General features: G+C 43.0%; 3 protein-coding genes across 5 annotated transcripts in view; 2 read left to right on the top strand and 1 right to left on the bottom strand.

Annotated features, from left to right (window-relative positions):
* The first annotated feature begins 791 nt into the window (after nt 1–791).
* Nucleotides 792–3958, top strand: cldc1 (C-type lectin domain containing 1). The gene is made up of 6 exons (XM_080857648.1): nt 792–1218; nt 1635–1745; nt 1911–2066; nt 2282–2433; nt 3272–3393; nt 3711–3958. The coding sequence occupies exons 1-6, from the start codon at nt 1119–1121 to the stop codon at nt 3871–3873; spliced, it is 804 nt and encodes a 267-aa protein (XP_080713774.1). The 5' UTR covers nt 792–1118; the 3' UTR covers nt 3874–3958.
* A 5401-nt stretch (nt 3959–9359) lies between these two features.
* cops7a (COP9 constitutive photomorphogenic homolog subunit 7A) lies at nt 9360–16121 on the top strand (the record flags this gene model as incomplete). 3 transcript variants are annotated; one of them, XM_080857686.1, is made up of 8 exons in its annotated part: nt 9360–9438; nt 10687–10809; nt 11211–11286; nt 11887–11975; nt 12162–12364; nt 13413–13518; nt 13623–13792; nt 15672–16121. In XM_080857686.1, the coding sequence occupies 7 exons, from the start codon at nt 10687–10689 to the stop codon at nt 15709–15711; spliced, it is 807 nt and encodes a 268-aa protein (XP_080713812.1). In that variant the 3' UTR covers nt 15712–16121. The 3 variants fall into 3 exon arrangements, with proteins under 3 accessions (XP_080713812.1, XP_080713811.1, XP_080713813.1); XM_080857685.1 differs by lacking the exon at nt 9360–9438 and having other exon boundaries at nt 10678–10809; XM_080857687.1 differs by lacking the exon at nt 9360–9438 and having other exon boundaries at nt 10678–10809; nt 13623–13824.
* Nucleotides 16122–18774: 2653 nt separating this feature from the next.
* The window catches only part of pianp (PILR alpha associated neural protein), a gene marked incomplete at both ends in the record, with an annotated part of 2747 nt that continues 1320 nt past the window's right edge, over nt 18775–20201 (bottom strand). The window contains 2 exons of the mRNA XM_080857367.1: nt 18775–18796; nt 19624–19767. Coding sequence (XP_080713493.1) covers nt 18775–18796; nt 19624–19767 — 166 coding nt within the window. The remainder of the gene's footprint in view (nt 18797–19623; nt 19768–20201) is intronic.

Raw genomic sequence — 20201 nt, 5'->3', positions numbered from 1 at the left:
ACACTGTGATTTGAACCGATTGGAAATTAAACATGGTGGAAATGTCATGCTGTGAACTCACAAGATCAGGCCTTAATGTAAAAGCGACCCACCTGCTTTGGCCGGGTCTAATGTTTCTGCAAAGTCACTAAAAAAAAACAGTGAGTTGTGAAATTGCTGTGTCACAGTCTGGAAGATATCATGGCTGCTTGTTGTTTTTGTGGACACAGAGTACTTTGATCTCCTCAAACACTGGGAAAATAGCCATGTGGAAGCAAAGTCATTTAAGGTGGTTTGATTACCTGACTGGTCTTATTAAGTGAAAAGTCCTCAATAGAGCAATACAAAATGAAAATGGTGAATGTTGGGCTATAGCAGAACATCTTTGCAAAACTTGTTTCAGGAGAGTTACTGTAATATACCCTCCCACGCTAGGTTTTCCACATGTTTATTCAATTGGACAATTTGTGTTACTGTGCCAAGAATGATTCTCCTTTTCCAAATACAGGACGTTCTTATCTCTCCCCTTCGTGTCTGGATCATAATTCAATATCCTGCCAGGTTCTTGTTTACAAATGTATGTTCTTGTGTACTACTTTTCCCCTCTTTAATGCTTGCGTCACACTTGGCTACCGGCCCCTCCAAACATTCCCAAACCTTCCCCAGTGTTCCACAGTCTCACTGATTCCCCGTTCATATTGCACAATTCTTCTGAAAAGAGAGAGCGAGAGAGAGAGAGAGAGAACATGGGATAGAAAAAGAGGCAGGGAGTTAGATAGAGAGACAGAGACAGAGGGAGAAACTGAAAGACAGAGACAGAGGGAGTGTGGACACTAAATAAGGTTTTGAAAGAAGCTGGGAGCTGTCAGTGTAAGCCTGACTGAGTTACAAGAAAGGACCCTTGCAGGGAGAGAAGAAATTGACTGTTTAACGAACACAGAGCCCTTGAGAGTCCGTATCGCAGCGTGGGTTTGCACTAACTTGAACTTTCTGTGTGCTTCACCGATTTGGCTCTGGAGAGAGGAGTGCCTAACAGTGCTGACTAACTGGCCTCTCCACAGAATAAAACTCAACTGCTTTTTCTCGTCTGTTGAACGCAACAGCCTGTGGTTTGCAGAAGGGGTGATTTATCCTGAAACATGGCCATGGACAACTCTGAGCATTACACATCCCTGCATGAGTTTACTGAGGAGCTCTCGCCCAGAGGTAAAACTCCTATTCTCTACACCTCCACTGAAGGTAGGCAAAGGTACCAAAATATATGGATGGCATGCACACTAATATTTACTAGCGCTTTGGAATCATGTATGGCAGCAGAGAGACACAATAGTTTATCAGAGCTGGTCTGTGTTTTATGGTTTTTATGGTTACGCAGTTTAGCTCTCAATGCAATTATTAAGATTTTCATGGTGGTTAGAGCGAAACAAGCCATTTTATGCCGTTCATCACCAAGTTGTTTCTATCCAGGATCATAGTTCAATTATTGCACCCAGTGCAGATGGTAATGGACAAACTGGGTTGGATTTTTTAGGCCATAAAGAACTCTTCATTCCTCTTCTTATTTATATAAAGCCTTCCATTGCTATCATTGTGACACTGTTCCTCAGGGCAATGAGGTTTCCATCAGTGAGTTCATGTCTGATGTGTCCAATCAGGTGCCTCTGGGGTGAAGAGGGGGGTGGAGTGTCTGCGTGGTCAGACTGTCCTGGTTGTGTTCACTGTCTTGCTGGCATCGGTTTGTGCCAATATTGTACTGGGCGTTCTATGTAAGTCAATGATTTCTATCGCCATCTCCCTTATTAGATATTTCCTGCTCTCCTGAATGTGAATACATTGGTGATTCAGCATGTTTCTCACACGCTTACACATTACTTACTCTTAGTGTTATTTAGTGTATCTGACAAAAAATGTGTGTGTGTGTGCTTCAACAGTATTCAACAGATCTTATGACAGTACATCAGAATCTCAAATACAGAGTCATGATCAAAATGACTTAACACCAGTGTTGAAACTGAACTCCATGCAGACACGATACAATCGTCTGTGCATGGACTATTCAGACCTGGGAGCCAGCTGTTCCAAGACAGGTAAATGGATAAACAGGCTGCATGTATGAAAGGAGCAGTGCTCCATTCCAGCCTGAGGAAATCAATGAAGTGGCTCAGTAGTAATTTCCCATACTTTCTTCAGTCACCACCTACACACTGGCTATGACTCACTCTACTAATTCATCCTTTTTTGTACAAACTCTTTTTTCTTTCTTGGTTGTTCTGCTGGCTGCCTCTTCCATGTGGCCTTGCAGTGAGGAAGTGCAGTCCTTGTCCAGAAGGCTGGTTGCATTTGGAGGATAAGTGTTACCACTTCAGCCCTGATAAAATGGACTGGGAGAAGAGCAGGGAGAGCTGTGACATCATGGGCAGCCATTTAGCCATCTTATACAGTCACACGCAGCATGTGAGTATATGAGCACATTATGATGCGCGTTTGCTCGGATTTCCCCGGGTCATGACCGTTCCATTTAGCAAGTTGAAACAGGCACAAACTCCGGCCTATATTTTTGAATTTTTAGTAAGTTGCACATGTAAATGACATTTCTGGCATTACAATGATTGGCTGAGGTACTTGAAGAGCGAAAGATTAATGATTCTTGAGCTCAATAGCCAATCAAATCACACCACAACCTTCTGTGCTCCTGAAGCAGCGTGTTGATTAGCTGGAATTGTTTCTGGCTCGATCCAAGCCACTATGATCGTTTACCATTTACAGAGCAAGGACTGCGTAATGCTTTTTTGAGTGCACACACAGAATGGACAGCTAGAGGATCGTGAGGAGCTGTTCACTGAAAAAGTGTATTGGATTAGAATAGTGGACTCTACCTTTAGTAGATGTAGTCCCAAGAATGTAGTCATGACCTAAGGAAATCAAAGTGACCCTAAACACTCCTGAGAATATACTTACAGTAAAAACGTATTTAATACTTATAGTAAACTCATAGCATTATAAACATTTTTGCACAAAATACATAGTACAAAGCACATGCACTTGACAACATGTTCTCTTACTCACTGCATTGTAAACACTTTACAGGCATTGTACATATTATGTGATATGAAGGCAGTGTGCACATTTGGCAGAGATGCTGTAAAATTTGCCCATAATGTACTTAGCAGAGTTCTCATGATGTTTTGACTTTTAAAATCTTGCCTTATCTTTAAATGTGTGTGTGGGTGTGTGTTCTTGAGCTGAGAGCGCCCAGGTATGATTGTGTGGTCTGCTGATCCTTCATTTTCAGGACTTACTGGAGGTCGAGGCAAAGAAGAGTGGAAGCTTTGACTATCACTTTTGGATTGGTTTGTCAGACATGGAGACGGAGGGAATCTGGAAATGGGTGGACAACAGGATTGTCAATGACACGTATGTATATCACTCAATATCTCAACACTGGAGGACTTCTTCATTAAACTGTCGATGCAACGACAGACAGGCGATGAGAAAGCTAATGTGCTGATCAAGAGGCATGCAAAAGCTTGGGGAAATAGTGACTTTATAACCCAAAGAGATTAGTTTGATGTATGATTTGTGCAGGTGTTTGTTCAAACCCTTTTGTTAATTCTACAATCTTTAACAGCCTTCCACTCCATAAGGCTACTGGAGTTACCAGTATATAGCATATGTAGTGCCACAACTCCGGAATTAGTTTTTTACTGAAAGCTCTGTGCTGTGTCCCGCAGGTACTGGAGCCAATGGGAGTCGGAACCAAACAACCACCAGTCGGGGGGTATCCATGGAGAAGACTGCGCAGTTCTGGACTCCCGCTCTAAGTCCTGGTTTGATGTGCCCTGCGAGCACATCTACAAGCGCATCTGTCAAATGGATGCTTTTGACATTGATTGAAGTTGAATGGATGACAACCCTTTCTTTCTCTGCTCCTGTCAGAAAAATTGATACTGTAATTTGGTACTTGCTTTTTTTTTTTACTTCCAAGAATAAATTCCTGAAAAATCTTAAAGGCACCCAGTGCAACTTTCGAGGCTTAAAAATAAACATTCAATTTCTAGTCTTTTTTACACGTAGTAAGTTTCAATAACTCCATACCATTACATACCGACATTCAAGCAGCAAAGATGAGACGTCGTTGTGTGGTGAGAACTGATAGAAAAGCGATAACAACAACAATCGCCGCCATTTTCTTTATTTTTTGTAACCTACAATAAATAAAGCAGGCTTCCAGTCAATGGAAAAATGGCTTCTCCCCACCGGCGATTGTTGTTGTTTACGATTTTCTATCAGTTCTCACCACACAACGACGTCTCATCTTTGCTCCTTGAATGTCGATATGTAATGGTATGGAGTTATTGAAACTTACTACGTGTAAAAAAGACTAGGAACTAGTCTTTCTCAGATTTCTCGTACTGATTTTGAGTCCAGTGAAGAACACCCACCTTGTAGAATCCCCTTATTGGAGAAAGTACAGAGAGCAAAACCACATGCCCCCAGGAGCAGTTAGATATAGAGAGAAGGTTTTCTATTATCCGTGATGACTTACATGAACATTATGTGTATTTACTCATTTTCATATACAGCACAGTATATTTATATAAAACTAAATGCACACAGTATATTTATGATATGCAATAGGCAGAAGCTCACAGTGCTATTATTATGCAAACCTGCGACTTTACATGTTGCTGATTTAAAAAAAAAAATTGGGGGGGGGGGGGATAGTCTTAGTTTTGTTCAGATGAGATTAAAATTAGGAGATTCAGCCCTGTCACAAATGTTCTGTAAACCTAAGCTGTTTAAGAAATTTTGAATTACAAATGTAGGCCTACTGAAACTATAGATAACTGCTGATAACTGGAGTGTGTGATCGAAGATGGCACAGTCCCGGGTTCTATACACGATATCCTTCTAAATGCCTTCTCCCTTCCATTCCATATTTCAGGAACCTCAGGCTACCCCACTATTATGAGCACAGTTTATATTTCAGCAAGAATCTCCAGCCCAACTCTCTCTTCAACCTCTGAATTTAATGGGTCACCACTTCAATCAAATCGTGTGTGTGTTTGTGTCTGCGTGTGCGTGCATGCGTGTGTCTGTGTCTGTGTCTGTTTCTGTGTGTGTGTGTGTGTGTGTGTGTGTGTGTGAGCGTGCGTGTGCATGTGTTTGTGTGTGTGTGTGTGTGTGTGTGTGTGTGTGTGTGTGTGTGTGTGTGAGACAACTGCGTGATGTGGTAAAACTAAAAGGGAAAAATGCACATATGTTATCATGAAAACACTAATGGACACAGTATTTCAGAGATCAAACTGATTTTGGAAAAACATATGTATAATGAGCAGATAGACAACACATGGGAAAATATTAATAAAACTTCTTCAGGGGGTTATGTAAGGGATAACGACCGACGAGCTGTACAGTTTTAAAAAGATAATGGACGCTGCTGGGCAAAGAACTCCACGACGCGCAGCGAAGTTGCTCCGCGAAGTCCATTATCTTTGTAGAACTGTACAGCTCGGAGGCCGTTATCCCGCTTATCTCCCGTTTACAACATCCAAAAATGTTTTTATAATTGTTATTATTATTATTTAGAATTTCCTTTATCTTTAGGAAACTTAATATGCATAATAACCTGATGAATTCTTGATTTGAAGCCTAGTGCTCCCGTTAGAGAAAGTAGTGAGAAAGTAGTGCGTGGAACTGGTCTTACCATATGACCTTTAGTTTCCCCGGGCATTGCTGCAAAGTTAAGTGACACTCATGAGCTCCCCTCTGTAAACGGACACACGGACACAGGTGTTGTTCATAAGGTTTTACTATTTAAAGTTGAACTCCACGTTTCCGTTGATGGTGAAGTTGGACAGAGCAACAGGGAGGTCAAGTTTGGTAATTTTGGTCGAAGGCTCACAATCGACAGCAAGGCGTTGAGGAGCAGGCGAGTTAGCCGTGTGAGCTGGACCACTGGCCGTTTAAATGTCACTCCATCGCTTCCTCTCCACTACACTTGGGGTCCAATAGTTTTTCAGGCTGGACTCGCACCGATGCCCAGTGACTGCCATTAAAATAACAAAAACTACAATGGGACACTTTCAACTTTGTTAATATTTGTTAATATTGATTTGGATATCGCTAGCTACTATATGTTTCAATGGGTTTTTGGTCTAAGCGTTAGCAGCCACCCACAAATAATATTCGAGACTTTCAGTTAAGACTTACAATACTCTGCAACATTCGTGTAGCACATAAACAACTAACCGAGTCAATTTAAACATATAAAAAGTCGTGTAGATAGCTTAATTCACATAAAACATTTCCCACTAACTTCTCCCAACACGCCGCCATCTTGGTTCGAATTATCCTAGCTGTCAAAAAATAAACGTTACGTTGGTTGTCAATGGTAACCATTCAAGAGCATTGATATGGAACGGCGATTTAACTTTTCTACTGGGACTACGTCCAAGGTGTCAATCTATACGAACTTATTGTACACCCCATTAGCCAATCAGAAAACAGTATTTCGTTCCAGAGGGAGATAACAAACATTATTGTGAATGATGAACATTTACATGGATTTATGGGAACAGCCGCTCGACAGCGCCTCGTCTGCTGCAACTAATTACAAAACAAACTTCCTCCAACAATATCACGTATGACTATGCGCAAAATAACGTATTCTTTTGACGACATTGAAGCGAAAAAATAAATTTCGCCACAAAGCTAAATTTAACAAATAATGATAATACATAGGCTACTGTAACGTGCTGGCATAGTCGTCCCATAATGCTGTGCAGCGGGCACACACTTTTCTATGTGTGATCCACTAATGATGTTCCTGTTCCTTATTGCATGTCGTGTTGGGACTGAGTTTATACAGGTGTGTGTGACGGTAACACAGTCTATTTGCTGCGATCGTTGTTGTGTTTGTGTGAAATAATTGCAGTCTTACAAGGCAAAATAGCGTTTGAAATTTGAAAATCCGTTTTCGTGGGGGGGGGGGGGGGGAGGGATGAGAATGAGATCACTGAAGCCAGAGTGATGAACTAAAGATGTTTCAGTCAGATTCTCTTACTGCTATCTTTCAAATATTAAAAGTCGAATAGCTTTCATTCATGACATCCTTTATTAATGCCATTGTGTGATGCAACAAATGTAACTTTTTAAAGAACTTCTCTCTTTCGTTAGAGGCAAATGATCCACACAGATTTTCCTCTTGTCCCCTCTCTCTCAGATTGTGACATCCTTTAGGGACTGGTTCTTTGCAGAAACATACAATCCCATTTTTAAACAACACCAAAGATCTTTTTCTACTCCCTTCTACCATTTCTCTAAACTACTGAAAATTTGATTCTGCCATTGGTGCCCAAAGGCAATGTCTACCATCAGCCATGATTTAGAAGATACTGTGTGTGTGTGTGTGTGTGTGTGTGTGTGTGTGTGTGTGTGTGTGTGAGTGCGTGTGTGTGTCGGTGTGTCAGTGTCTCTGTGTGTGTGTGTGTGTGTGTGTGTGTGTGTGTGTGTGTGTGTGTGTGTGTGTGTGTGTGTGTGTGTGTGTGTGTGTGTCTGTGTCTGTGTCTTGGGATGTGTGACTTTATTTTTATATGTCTGCAGGCATGCATGCATATGGGTTCCATATCTGTATATTAATGTGGCAGTGTACAAACCGGGGTTGTAGGTTATTATGGGTGATCGGGAGTGACTACATGCTTTGCATTACTGAGCCGTATGCATTTCATCGTCTCTAAATCAGTCTGACATGCACAGACACAAAGGGAAAACAGAGCATGGGTAGAATGAAATGGAAAAATCATTCATTCACACTGACCCTCTGCAGTGCATGGTTGTGCTGTATGTGTGAAGATTCTTTGGATATTTACTCATCTTACTATTTGCTCATTTGATGGTCTGTCCCAAAGACGAATATTTGAAACCCCCTCAACAAACCACAACAGATTTCTGTTTTATTGGATTCTACATGTCTGTAACATCCTACAGGCTGACTCATTTGTGCTGTCTTCCTTAGTACAATATGTTGATGTAATTTGAGTTGTCACCCAAACACTTCTTCTTTTAATCCTGAAATGTCCTTGTTTCAATGCAAAAATCCCTCTGTGATATCAGAGCCAGCGGGATGTCATGGTAAAGCTGGAATTAAAATATTCAATGATTTTTTTGATGGCTATCATTGTGTGTCACCCAGACACCTGAACTCATAGCGGTGAGCTGGACTGCATCGACAGACCATGAAAGATTCATCATAAAGACTCAACAACCAGGAAGACAGCATCAACAAAACCACTTATGATCTTTGTTGTGGCAATTTTTGCAAGAAATTGCTTGTTCACAGCACTGTCTTTATGCTGTTCTGCAGTCGTTCTAAAAATGATATACAGACTACATTTAGCAAAGGCATTTAGCACATTGCTGAACTGGTGCATTTGCACTAGTTTCTCCTAAATCCCATCATCCCTGATTCCCTTCCCTATTGTGTCTTTCAATTTCTATTCTTTGGCAATATAAGGCTTCATTCTGGCTTGGATGGAAATAAAATAATAAAATACAAGAAACACATTGCCCCACATTTCACAAATAGTCATTGCAATCACATTACACCAATGAATGAAAGAGGTCTCCCAGAAAAGCTTACTGATCTTAAATGTAAGCAGTGGAGACTGACACCAGCGAGTTTGTGCAGGCAATAAACAAGCGTTTGGACCTGATGCCATATGAATGTCGCAACATGGAGGTAGTAAAACAAGCACTGAACAGAAGTGGACAAGATAAAAACTGGACAGGACAGAATTGCAGTCAAAATGGCAAACCACTAGAGGGAGATGAAGATTGGCATGCAATAATATTAAGTGTATGTGGGTAGTACACACGCCCAAATCACCCACCGCACCCCACCCCCCACACACACATACACGTGACTGTAATGTTAAGTGAAGTTGTCAGAAAAAGAAAGCTTTCATTTGCCTCAGCTGAAGCTCCTCAAATGTGCTTTCTGTTCATGTCCCTGGGAGTGTGTTTTCAGCTGCTCCTTACATAAATGTGTCACTTGTTTGACAGGGGAGCGAGGTTTTCTAGAGCTGGGAATGGTCCTCCTGGGAGGGTGGGCTTGATTTATGAATTGGGCCATTCTGGCTATTGCTCAAAGTTTAGTGTTCGCTGGGGTGTTTGTGTCGTGAATAGCTTCATGACAGCATAGATATCACTCAAGCCTTATCTGATGGCACGGCCAGTGACTAAATAACAGTTATCATTGGTCATGGTAGGCATGCAAACCACTGGTGGCCACTGTTTGAAAAGCAACCTCTTCTTCAGCTGTTATGTGTCAATCTTTTTTTGCCCCTCCCTTCATCGGGATTCGTCCAATAGACAAAGACCTACTTTTGTTGTGGAACCAGTGCTGACGGAAGTGAGTAACCCAAGGGAAGACGAACAGTCTACATTGAGTATAACAAGGTAACTACTAAACATCTTATTTTGCGTGTAGGCATTCGGGGAGATATTTAAGTCATAAGTGCCGTTTTCAGTGTTTATCTTTTTGGTTTAGGACTGTTGCTCTTGATATCCTGTAAAGAGTACAAGGCCTAGTATTCCACGGTGAAGCCTGGTGATGCTGCTTTGGTAGCAATAGCTAGTTAGCCGCTGCTGTTAAGCGAAGCCGGCTGGTCTGTCATCGATAGAAGCCTTTCGCCTCAGTTGCAGCCAGCTAGCATATTAAGTGAGCTTGCTTGCGACAATTATTACTTTATTGCATATAACATGTAAGAATTCGATTATTGTTGGTACCTAGTAACTAGTAAATATTTTAACTCTTTCCACACCGATGTAATTTGATTGCTCAAATTCCAGTATTAAGGTTGGCTCGCTAGGCTAACCTTAGCAAGAATTATATGTCGATTTAGCCGGTTTACTATTAAGAAATAATTAATTTGAGAATGTGTATCTTTTAAGATAAAGATGTTTCATTAGTTAATTGCGTCAGGCTAATAATGCAGAAGTTAAGCATGGAGGTTGTCACTTACTGAGTGATCTAGTTAGCAAGCTAACCGTCTAGCCAGCTAACTATCATGCAGGTTTGCCACAGAGCTAATGTTAGCTATATCTAGCTACGTTCGACACTATTGGTAACGGTAGAGTATGCAAACTGCGTTACACGTGAAGCACTGATTAACTTTGTTGCGTTTGTAGGTCAGATCAAATGTACGAAATCCAACCTGTGTACCGTTACGAACTTTCTAGTTGGAGTTACTAGGAGTGATGCGTGGTACAGTTACTAGGAGTGATGCGTGGTACAGTCAGCTGGAGTTTGAGTTCATGGGCATCATATTAATTGATTCCATGAAGTATTCGAACGTATTTCATAAATGCCTCAATACCTTTTTTGACTTTTCCCTTAGTTGACACAAATCCACAGAAAGAATGCTGACTCTTATACCGCCGAAGAGTCCCTCGTAATCGGGCAATATAATAAATGCTTTAGTCGAAGTGATAAACATCAAGACAAGATTTTGAACAGATGGAATTAATGCGCTGATATATGTGCAGCGTCAAGTTTCTGCAGTGTAATAAATATCAGCCCTTACAATCAATGTTTCAGTACTAACACCGAATTGCCAATACTTTGCCTTCCCCTTTGCCTTTTTATTTCCTTTATGCTGACCATTCTTTTTGTTGTACCTGTCTATAAACGCGACCATGGAACAGATGGAGGTGGAGCAGCTCCTGTCTCTCTCAGGTCCAGCTCTGGCTCAGGCCATCAGCTCTCTGCTGGAGACCCCAGGTCTTTATGTATTCTCAGACATTTTGGAGCTCCCCAATGTCCGAGAGGTAAACACACACACACACACACACACACACACACACAGCTCATAAGATGATTTATTTATTATAAGATTCATCTCCCTTCAAACAGAGTTTAGTGTGGGGCAGTCCTTAGTTAATATTGAAGTTGTCAAGATTTTGTACACGTATAGACGTCATCTCAACTGTGGAGAGTACATATCATGTATCCTGTGTTGATCTGGGAACTATGTGTTTCATTACATAAGCAGTGGAAAAACAACAGTTTTGTTGCCCCAAGTTAGTCGATGCTTGTTGTTTCTAATTGGTGCTCTCTGTCTCCCTGTTCTCTCGGTATTTCCTCCCCGCTGTCTCTTGCGCCTTCTCTCCTTTCCTCTCTCTCTCTCTCTCTCTCTCTCTCTCTCGCTTTCTCTCCGTTTCCCTCCAAGCTGGAGACTGGTCCCCATGCTCCTGTGTATCAACTGCTCAATCTTTTTGCCTATGGAACCTACTGCGACTACAAAGGTAACCATGACAACACACAAGTTGAATAAACATCATGCCCAAAAGCTGTTTCTCTATTAGTCGTGCTTCTCTCGCTCTCTCTCCCTCCCCCCTGCCTGTAAGGGGACACACTGATCTCAGATGATGTTCTGTCCTGCTGCCTGGCAGGCTGTTTTATAGGACTGAAGCTGTGCGTAAATTGTGTTGCCCCCAAGGGTGTACAGCATCAGCCCTGCCCACTGGCTGGCTTTTAAGACAGTGACTCATCGGGTCCAGTGTGTGTTGTCACTATAAGACCAGCATCTGAAGTAATGGTGATTTTTAACCTATGACTGCTGGTCCTTCACGGCTTATGGGCCCACCCCTCAGTGCTGGATGACAGGGTACAGGTTTTCAGCCTGGAAAGTAAAGTGAAATGGGTTTATTCTGCCCATCTCTCAACGGATGTGTCTTGAGACCGTTTCCTCCCCCAGTGTTGAAGTAGTCGTAACATGCTGCAATAAAATGTATATTATAGCCTCATGATTCATGTTGAGGGGAAGTAGAATGCAAATGACTCTCTCTTCTCCCGCACTCTTTTTGTCCTCATGTGTCTCCTCTGCTTACTCCTTTTGCCCTCAGAGAGGGCAGCCTCTCTCCCTGAACTGACCCCTGCCCAGAGGAACAAGCTTCGCCACCTGTCAATCATCAGCCTGGCCTCAAATCTCAAGGTCAGTCTGCAACAGCTTTGACCAGCTCATTTCCCGTTTTTTAAACATCGTTCATAACAACCCACATACATATTTTTCAGGCATTCTTTTACTGTCTCAAATTACTCCTTTTCCCTCGCTCTCTCTCCTCTTCTAACCCTCTAATAAACATATTGATTGTGTGAGTGTGTGTGTTTGTGTGCGCAGTGTTTGCCGTACTCGTTGCTGCTGCAGCAGTTGGAGCTGAAGAACGTGCGGGAGCTGGAGGACCTGCTGATTGATGCAGTCTACTGTGACATCATCCAGGGCAAGCTGGACCAGCGCAACCAGCAGGTGGAGGTGGACTGCAGTGTGGGCCGGGACCTGGGCCCCAACGAGCTGCCCAACATTGCCAACACACTGCAAGAGTGGTGAGTGTGTTTGTGTGTGTGTGTTAGAAGTTAGTGTTTGAGTTAGAGTTTCTCAGCTTTGTGTATTTTATGGATCACTCCTTTTTTATTTCCTCTTCCTCTGTGGTGTTAGTAGTTTTGCCCCCTCAGTTTTCAAAGTTAGATTGCACCCCCGCCATTATCTACCTGTATATATTTGTCGGAGAATGCTTTGTGTTTTTTTTTGCTGCCATGGCAACAAATTATTCTGCACAAAAGCAATGTTTTATTATTATCTGTAAGACTGAATCCTAGTGGTATGTACACTTACCACTGTGTGCTCGAGTGACGAACCTCTGGGAAATAAGGGAAGGAATCTCTGTAGCCTATCTGAGAGATCACGACATCAGTCAGTAACCAGGGTGTTCCAGCAACAACCCCCTCCATACCCTCACAGTACTCTCAGGCTGATTTTGATAGCAGTGTCTTCTTAATCACAGTTAGATGGACACATTCCAAATGCAAGCACAGTTTGATTTAGTGATATTGGAGATATTGACAGACATTGAAAGTCCATTTAAGGTTTCTTGAGTTTTAGGCACCCATTTGCAAGCTCCATTTATGGGCCAATCTCTCTGTTTTTGTGCCTATTAGTAGTGCATTAGTTAGGGCACTTTGGTGTTCCAGAGGCCACCTAAACACTTTCTGTAATAGTGTTTTCTTAAAAATGAAATGATTTCTTCTTGCAGCTGGCTTAATTTGTCTTTGAGCTAGGGACTGTGATTGTTGTTATGTTTCTTTATAAAAATGTTAAAGTCTACACTTTACGTTTATCTTGAATTTAGTTGAAATGGTGTGTGTGTGGGTGGGTGTGTGTGTGTGTGTGTGTGTGTGTTAGTCCATCACAGCAGAGTACCAACATGGCAGATCAATCAGAAGTCATGAGCGAATTTCCGCTGCACTTTTCTTTTGCTTTGATTGCCTCCCTCTGCATTTTAATGTATTGCATTAAACGGGCCTCTTGGGAATTCAGGTCCATTTTGCTCAATTTTCCTGTCCTCATTCTGTGTTCTCTCACTCCATCTCTCAGGTGTTCGGGTTGCGAGGCGGTGCTGTGTGGGATTGAGGAGCAAGTCACCAGAGCCAATCAGTATAGAGAAAGCCAGTTAAAGGTCAAAGTTCAAGTGGAGACAGAAGTGAGTCTAGCATTGCATTTTGTAACTTTTCTGCCATCTGCATCATATGTAAATATATATGCTGAGCATTGTGAAGGGTGTTAACTCTTTTGTGTCCCTTTCAGGTGTCTAATTTACAGAAAACCCTGAAAGCAAGCTCTGCTTCTCCGTCATCCGGTCCCGCCCCTGCTGGAGCTGCGTCCAATCAGGATGCAGACCAGCCAGCCGAACCCCGCGACCCCGCCTCCTCTCAGGAAACAAGGCAACCTGGCAAGAAAAGTTCCAAAGTCAAAGGGTAAGGAGGATGGTCTTCTTCAATTCATTTACGTGAGTCTTTTTTACTACCTCTTTGTCTCAGCACTTTGAACGAGATTTCTGCATAAAGCTGCTTGTTGTGTGGCTGCTAAGAAGGTGATGACACTGAAAAACATGAGCACCAGTTTGGTCTTTGCCAACAGCTCTTAGATGTGACATTTTTGTGCGCTGACAGCAGAGAAACCACAGCTGCATAGGAATAAGCTTCAGCGGGTGGAAGGCACACACACATGCTTGCGCTCCGCTACCTCAGCGACAGCACCGCTTTAATTAGCTAATTAACGTCAGCTGTCATGGGCTGAATGTGACTTGCCACGCTCCCCACTCCCCACACCCAGTGACTCACTGCCCCTGCCGTATGGCCATCCTCACTCACCGTCACTGCCGACTGGAGCATGGCGTTTTTGACTGAGGCTCCATTTCGTCCCCTGTTCACTAAGAGCGGCTTGGCTAATGTCAGCACAAATGGTATTACGCTACGTGAATGCCAATGGTCCCAGTTATCCATTAGCCGCTTCTCTTGAAGGTAAGTTGGCCTTTCCCTTCACTTGTTGGCCCCCTCTGCTTTCGAAAAGAAAGCCATAATTTGAAAAGCTCTTAATGGGTTTTATCGCGCTCTCTCATAACCAAAGCCATCCAGGAGAGATGCCCTTCCACCATGCGTGGTTGAATTCAAGACAATTCAGAGTCTGAGAGTAAGCGTTCGCCTACTCTATCCTTTTTCGTTTTTTTTTTTCAGTGGCCTTGATGGTACTAATTTTCCTCAGTCCACAGGGGCCAGTGGATGAAATAAGGTCCCGCTTATCCGCACTGCCCTGGGAGACATCTCTCACCAGCCTGTCCGGTTCTTAACTTCCAATTCGGCTCTGCTCATGGATTTTATATTATTATTTTAGTCTCTTTATTTATTACCCCCACAGCCCCCCCCCCCCCCCCCCCCCAAAAAAAAATCACACACGTCTCTCCTTGCTGTTGGAAGCTTTCCAGAGTAAATCTGCCTGAAGTCGCGGCGATTCAGCGGCCAGGATGGGGTTTAAAGGCTTAGCTGGCAAAGAAGATGGGAGTAGCGTTCACACCGTGGCTGTTATAACTTAATTAGCCTACTGTAATTCTGTTTTTTTCCCTCAGCTCCCTGGTGCTCCACTTTAATATTATTGTGTCGTGTCACTGCCGGCCCGCTGGGGCTTTCCCCAATCCAATTGTCCCAATTAAACCTAAATTAGGTGTCCATTGTTCCAGAATTGACCAAAAAAAAAAAAAAACCTTTGTAACATTTTTAGATCAGCCCGAGGCTGTCTTTATTGAAGGTAATCTATTCATGAAATTGCCATTGAGAGGTTACCACTGAGAGATCCCCTGATTCTTGTCATTTAATGCTCAAGCCAAATTGTAATATAAAAGAACCTAAAAATGGTGCGTGCAGGGCTCGGTGGGTCAGCCCTAGAATAGAAGTGTGGAGTAATGAAAAAGCCCATACTGAGGCTTAGAGCTGGACGCGGCTTCACCTGTAAGATATTTCCATAGTTTAGTAGGGAATCATAGCTGCTGCTACCAGATTAGATCTCAGATTAGGTTTGGCTGGCATTATATTTTGGAATCTTTCAATTAAATCTTTAGCTGATCTAGAGGCTGACTCAGTACACATTTGATGTGGTTTTGAAATGGTCATTGGACAAGCCCCTAACACCTTCTTGAATCCCTAAAAAGGATATCCAGAGCACATTGCATGTAGTGAAATATTGAGTCTGAAACAGCCTCGGTTGTTGAACAATGTGAATGTCATTAAATTATTTTCAGAGGCATGAATATTCATTGTGTTTTTGTTTTGTATAATTTAGTAGTCCCTTGTGTTTCGACAGGCTTCGCGGAAGTGGGAAGATCTGGTCAAAGTCCAACTGAGATCAACCAATCACAGATTCAGCAAGACCTCCAGTCACAGACGGAAAGAAAGTCCACATCCGATAGACAAGATAGCTAATAGGCAGACTAGACAGTCACACAGGCAGGCAGGCTGGCTGACTGACTACACCACTGACGGACTAATACGCTGACTGCTGCACATAATCCGGACTCTTAAACCCAACTCCCAGTTGAAATGCTTTGGGGTCTACAATCACATATGGAAGCCTGATGGATTAGACAAACTGTGTGTATGTTTGTATGCGTGGTTATTCTTATGGTTTTTCGTTCTCTTTTTGTTTCATTTTTTGTTTCATTTTTGGTTTGGTTTAGTGAGTGTGTTGGGCATAGGGTCAACCGTGAATCAGGATGTAAAGTGTTAACAGAATAAATTGCTCCTTGTACCACTCTTTCATCCCTGTGCTCTCCCTCTTTGTTTGAACTGTGTTTAAAAATGTGGCTCCACGGGGTGGGCGAGGAAATGTTAACGCACCAAAGGGGGTCATCCGTTTGGAGGTCAAGGCATTAATTAGTAACCCCCCCCAGTAGAGTTAGCGCTTAGACACAGGAACCACCTCTCAATCTGCTCAGTGGTTACACTTACTTTACATTTTCTCACTCGCGCACACACACACACACACATAACACACACACACACACACACACACACACACACACACACACACACATATATATGATAGATAGTTATAGAAATACACAGCTAGTTGTATGTACACCAACACACTCTTAGAGACACATTAGTATGTGTACACACACACACTGATTGTTGGTCTTCACACCACTCACAGACATCTACAAAATGCTTGCCCTTACTCTCATACAAATTACCACAAACATCAGGCCTTTCACCGTGCAGTAACACACACACTTCCCCCTTCAACAAAACAACACACTCACTTATGCATGCACAGACACGTACTTGTATTTCATCTGAATATTCCGCCTAAAGCCTTTTTTTTTACTTTGCCATTTTTTTTTTTATCTCACACAATCCTTCTGTCCCATTCGTAAACCCCCCCCCCCCCCCCCCCCAAACTCCATCTCATTCTCTCCTGTGGGACGCTAATGGTAGCGATTAACTCCCCTGGCACCCTCCCTCAGATGGAGGGGAGCTAGCGAAGGGGGAAGAGAGGGCTGGGAGAGTGAAGATGAAGAGGAAGAAATGATCCACTTCTATTCTGACACCCTGGCCCTCTCTCTCTTTCTCCGTCTAGCTCAGATCTTTCTCTCTCTTTCTCCTTCAGTATCCCTAACTCTATAAATAGCCGTGTTAATTTCAGTCTGCGCGAATGAGCCTCACAGCTTCACAGTCACTCGCTTCTGAGCAGATGGGAGCCGTGAACTTTTGCAGCTGTACACCTGTGTGTGTGGATGTGAGACTGTGAAAGTGTGTGTGTGTTGTGAGAGAAATGGTGTCAGTGTGTTTGTGTGCGTGCACAAAGATGAGTTTGTCATCCTTTGAGCTTTGTGTCTGTTGAAATCTGAGCAGGAGTTCACTATGTTTATAAAACTTTATGTGTGTGTGCATCCACACACTGTAACTGTCAGTAAGTCATGTAAGATCACTTGTGTCCTCATTTGTGTTGCCCTCCGTCTATCTAACTGTGTGTGTGTGTTTGTTGCATACAAGACAAAAAGAGTCTGAACACCGCACCATCACAAAGAGTGTTTGCTGTTTATTGAGCTTCACGTGTACCGTGGTCCAAAGATTCACAGCAATGTGACTCAGATGACATAATACTGTACTGAACAAACTACATACGATGTCACAGCACATGAAGTCAGACGGTCACTGTAGTGAACCCCCCTTGTGGGGGCTAGTCCCCAAATTTAGCAGAAGTTAGCCTGATGCTGAAGATTGTCAAACACCTCAACAATCCTCAGTTTAGAAGCAGGAAAACATTTCTATCCATCTCACAATTTATGGTTGGCATAACATTCAAAAGTGCATACTGCAAAGTTTTATGGACATTTTCAATTTCTGACCAACCCAACCTGTGTGAGCGAGAATAGAATTTTACCTTAAATACAGGGATGGCTACTTCAGGGATTATGTAAAACATGTTGGCACAGGTCCATCAGGCTAACTTTGTTCATTCAGCTTTGAAAGATAACCCCCCCCACACACACACACACCGGCATACACCTCCAGGTCTTGGGGAAAACTCTGATCATTTTAACCCTTCAGCTGAGTGGGGTTAAGCCTCTTCCTGCTTTCCTCCTCTTCTCAAAAAGTAGTGAGCTAAATTTAACACACTATGAGCACTTGGTGTTGGGGGTTCTTTCTAGAACATTTTGTAGCACTAGCTAATGAGGCAGTGCCAGTGCAGAATGCCATGGTCAAGAGATAGAGATAAGAAACAGAACAGTCTCGAAGGCAATTGTATATCATAGAAAAGCTTGGCGCTGTACTGGTATCTGTACTGCACACCTTTAATGAAGCTGGTTAAAATGCTAATTTGTGTGCTTCAACACCCAGTATTTCTCTGATCATTAACATCTTAAGATGTTTAGTACCATTATTTTACGAGAACAGACTCGAGTCAATTCTTTTTAATGAAATACAAATTAAGCACTCCTGCCACGGACTGTACTGCAGTTTAGTGCTTGAGTTCAATCAATAGTTCAGGAACTTTAACTGCCAAAATGTCATTAGCTCAGACTTCATCAAGTAAATGGTTTGATGGAGGTCTCCATAAAATGATCTCTTTAGCCGACACTATGACATACTGCACTGCATGTGGAACAGCTTTTTTGGGTATCGCTACGTTCATCATCAAGGACACAGGGAGCCAAGTGCTGCCAAAACATGAAATACACTTTGTGTCATGGTGGAGGATAAGAGCCAGCTGCAGTAGGAGCAGCTACTGCTGTGTGTGATCTACATATCTGAGCTGGAGGAGCTTTCTCAATGGCTGAGGAACACCTAGACTCCTGCTTTCATTGTCCAAAATATATATATACATGTATATACACACTCTCAAACCATGGCATATTTTCAGTGCCCAGTATAAATGCTTATCAAATAGGGAACAGTTGTCCTTAGAGATTGACCACAGGAATCCTGCAGGAAGAGAAAAGAACAGAGGGACAGGGGAAAGGAGGGAGAGAAAGACAGAGCGAAGACAGGGGAAAGGAGGGAGAGAAGACAGGAGAAAGGAGGGAGAGAAAGACAGAGAGAAGACAGGGGAAAAGAGGGAGAGAAAGACAGAGAGAAGACAGGGGAAAGTAGGGAGAGAAGACAGAGAGAAGACAGGGGAAAGGAGGGAGAGAAAGAGAGAAGAAATCTGAGTTGCGCTCCATTATCCTGTATGAGATTAACTTTAAAATCCTCTCCCTGAGAAAAAAAAGAGAGTCCTATTTCACGGACATTGCTTTTGCTGCTTACAGCAGTGTGATTTGGCAGTGGCAATATTCACACTGATGGTTTCACAGATCTGTGGACTTAAACGCTGGATGCTAAATAATGACAAGTAGCACTGTTTATGCTTGAGGAAACACCTTCCCACACACACACACAGTAACATGCAATTACACAGATATGATCAACCTTGTGCCGTAACACACTTATATCAAACACAGCTGAACACGAATACACTAAACTACACACACACACAAACACAAATAATACCTATAACTGAAAGAGAGTAGGCTACAATCTCTACTGTCATCACCCTGATATCAAGGTAACACTGGCCTATTTGAGTAAACACATTTAAACCCCCATGCATAACCCACATCTGTGTGCACAATATACTGTATTTTAACAAAGTAACATTATAGGTATAGCAAAACACACACATCTGGAATGCACAATAACAGACCCCCCCCCCCCCCCCCCATTCCATTCCATACACACACCACTGGCACACCACTGGGCCCTCTTATTACCTCTCCCTGTCGCTGAAGGAGGGGGTGCTGTGCAACGTCTGCCTACTGTCCTCCTGAGCGAGGGCGCGAGGGATGGCGAGCGATAGGGGGGGAGCCCCGCCGAGGGAGAGCGGGGGTGGGTGCCGGGAACAGCTGCGGTCGTAACTGGAGGAGGGAACGGAGTGAGAGACGGAGCGAGTGATGGAGTACACGACAGGGCCATTTAGCATCAACACGCGCATTTCGGTGACACTGAGAGGGGGTTAATGCACTCAGCCAATTCATTTAAAACACGGTAATTATGGAACGGGGGAGGGATTGAAAAAAAGGAAGGGAGAGAAAGAAAGGGAGAGCAAGAGACATTCACAGTAGGTACAGGCGTGGGGCAGTAAAGGGGATTATACAGAATAATTAGAGGTTAACATCTGTCAAAGGATGTGTCCCAGTTATTATACTGGTTTAATGTGCGCCACAGGTATGACGCGGCAGCAGAGAGCACCATGCAATATTTATGTTCAGCTCTGAGAGGCAAGACTCTGGGTGAGAGCAGGATTTGGCCCCGCTGACCTCTCTCCAGAGGTCTGGCTTCATTAGGGCTG

Source organism: Sprattus sprattus, assembly GCF_963457725.1.
Source record: "Sprattus sprattus genome assembly, chromosome: 19".
NCBI classification, from domain to species: domain Eukaryota; kingdom Metazoa; phylum Chordata; class Actinopteri; order Clupeiformes; family Clupeidae; genus Sprattus; species Sprattus sprattus.
The sequence above is the reverse complement of the archived record's forward strand: the minus strand, read 5'-3'. Positions and strand labels throughout refer to the sequence as shown.

Excerpts from the sequence above, each read along its gene's own strand:
- cldc1 (XM_080857648.1), top strand. The coding sequence starts at position 1,119 with ATGGCCATGGACAACTCTGAGCATTACACATCCCTGCATGAGTTTACT. Across the intron at positions 1,746-1,910 it reads TATTGTACTGGGCGTTCTAT|TATTCAACAGATCTTATGAC; the intron begins GTAAGTCAATGA and ends GTGCTTCAACAG. Across the intron at positions 2,067-2,281 it reads AGCCAGCTGTTCCAAGACAG|TGAGGAAGTGCAGTCCTTGT; the intron begins GTAAATGGATAA and ends GTGGCCTTGCAG.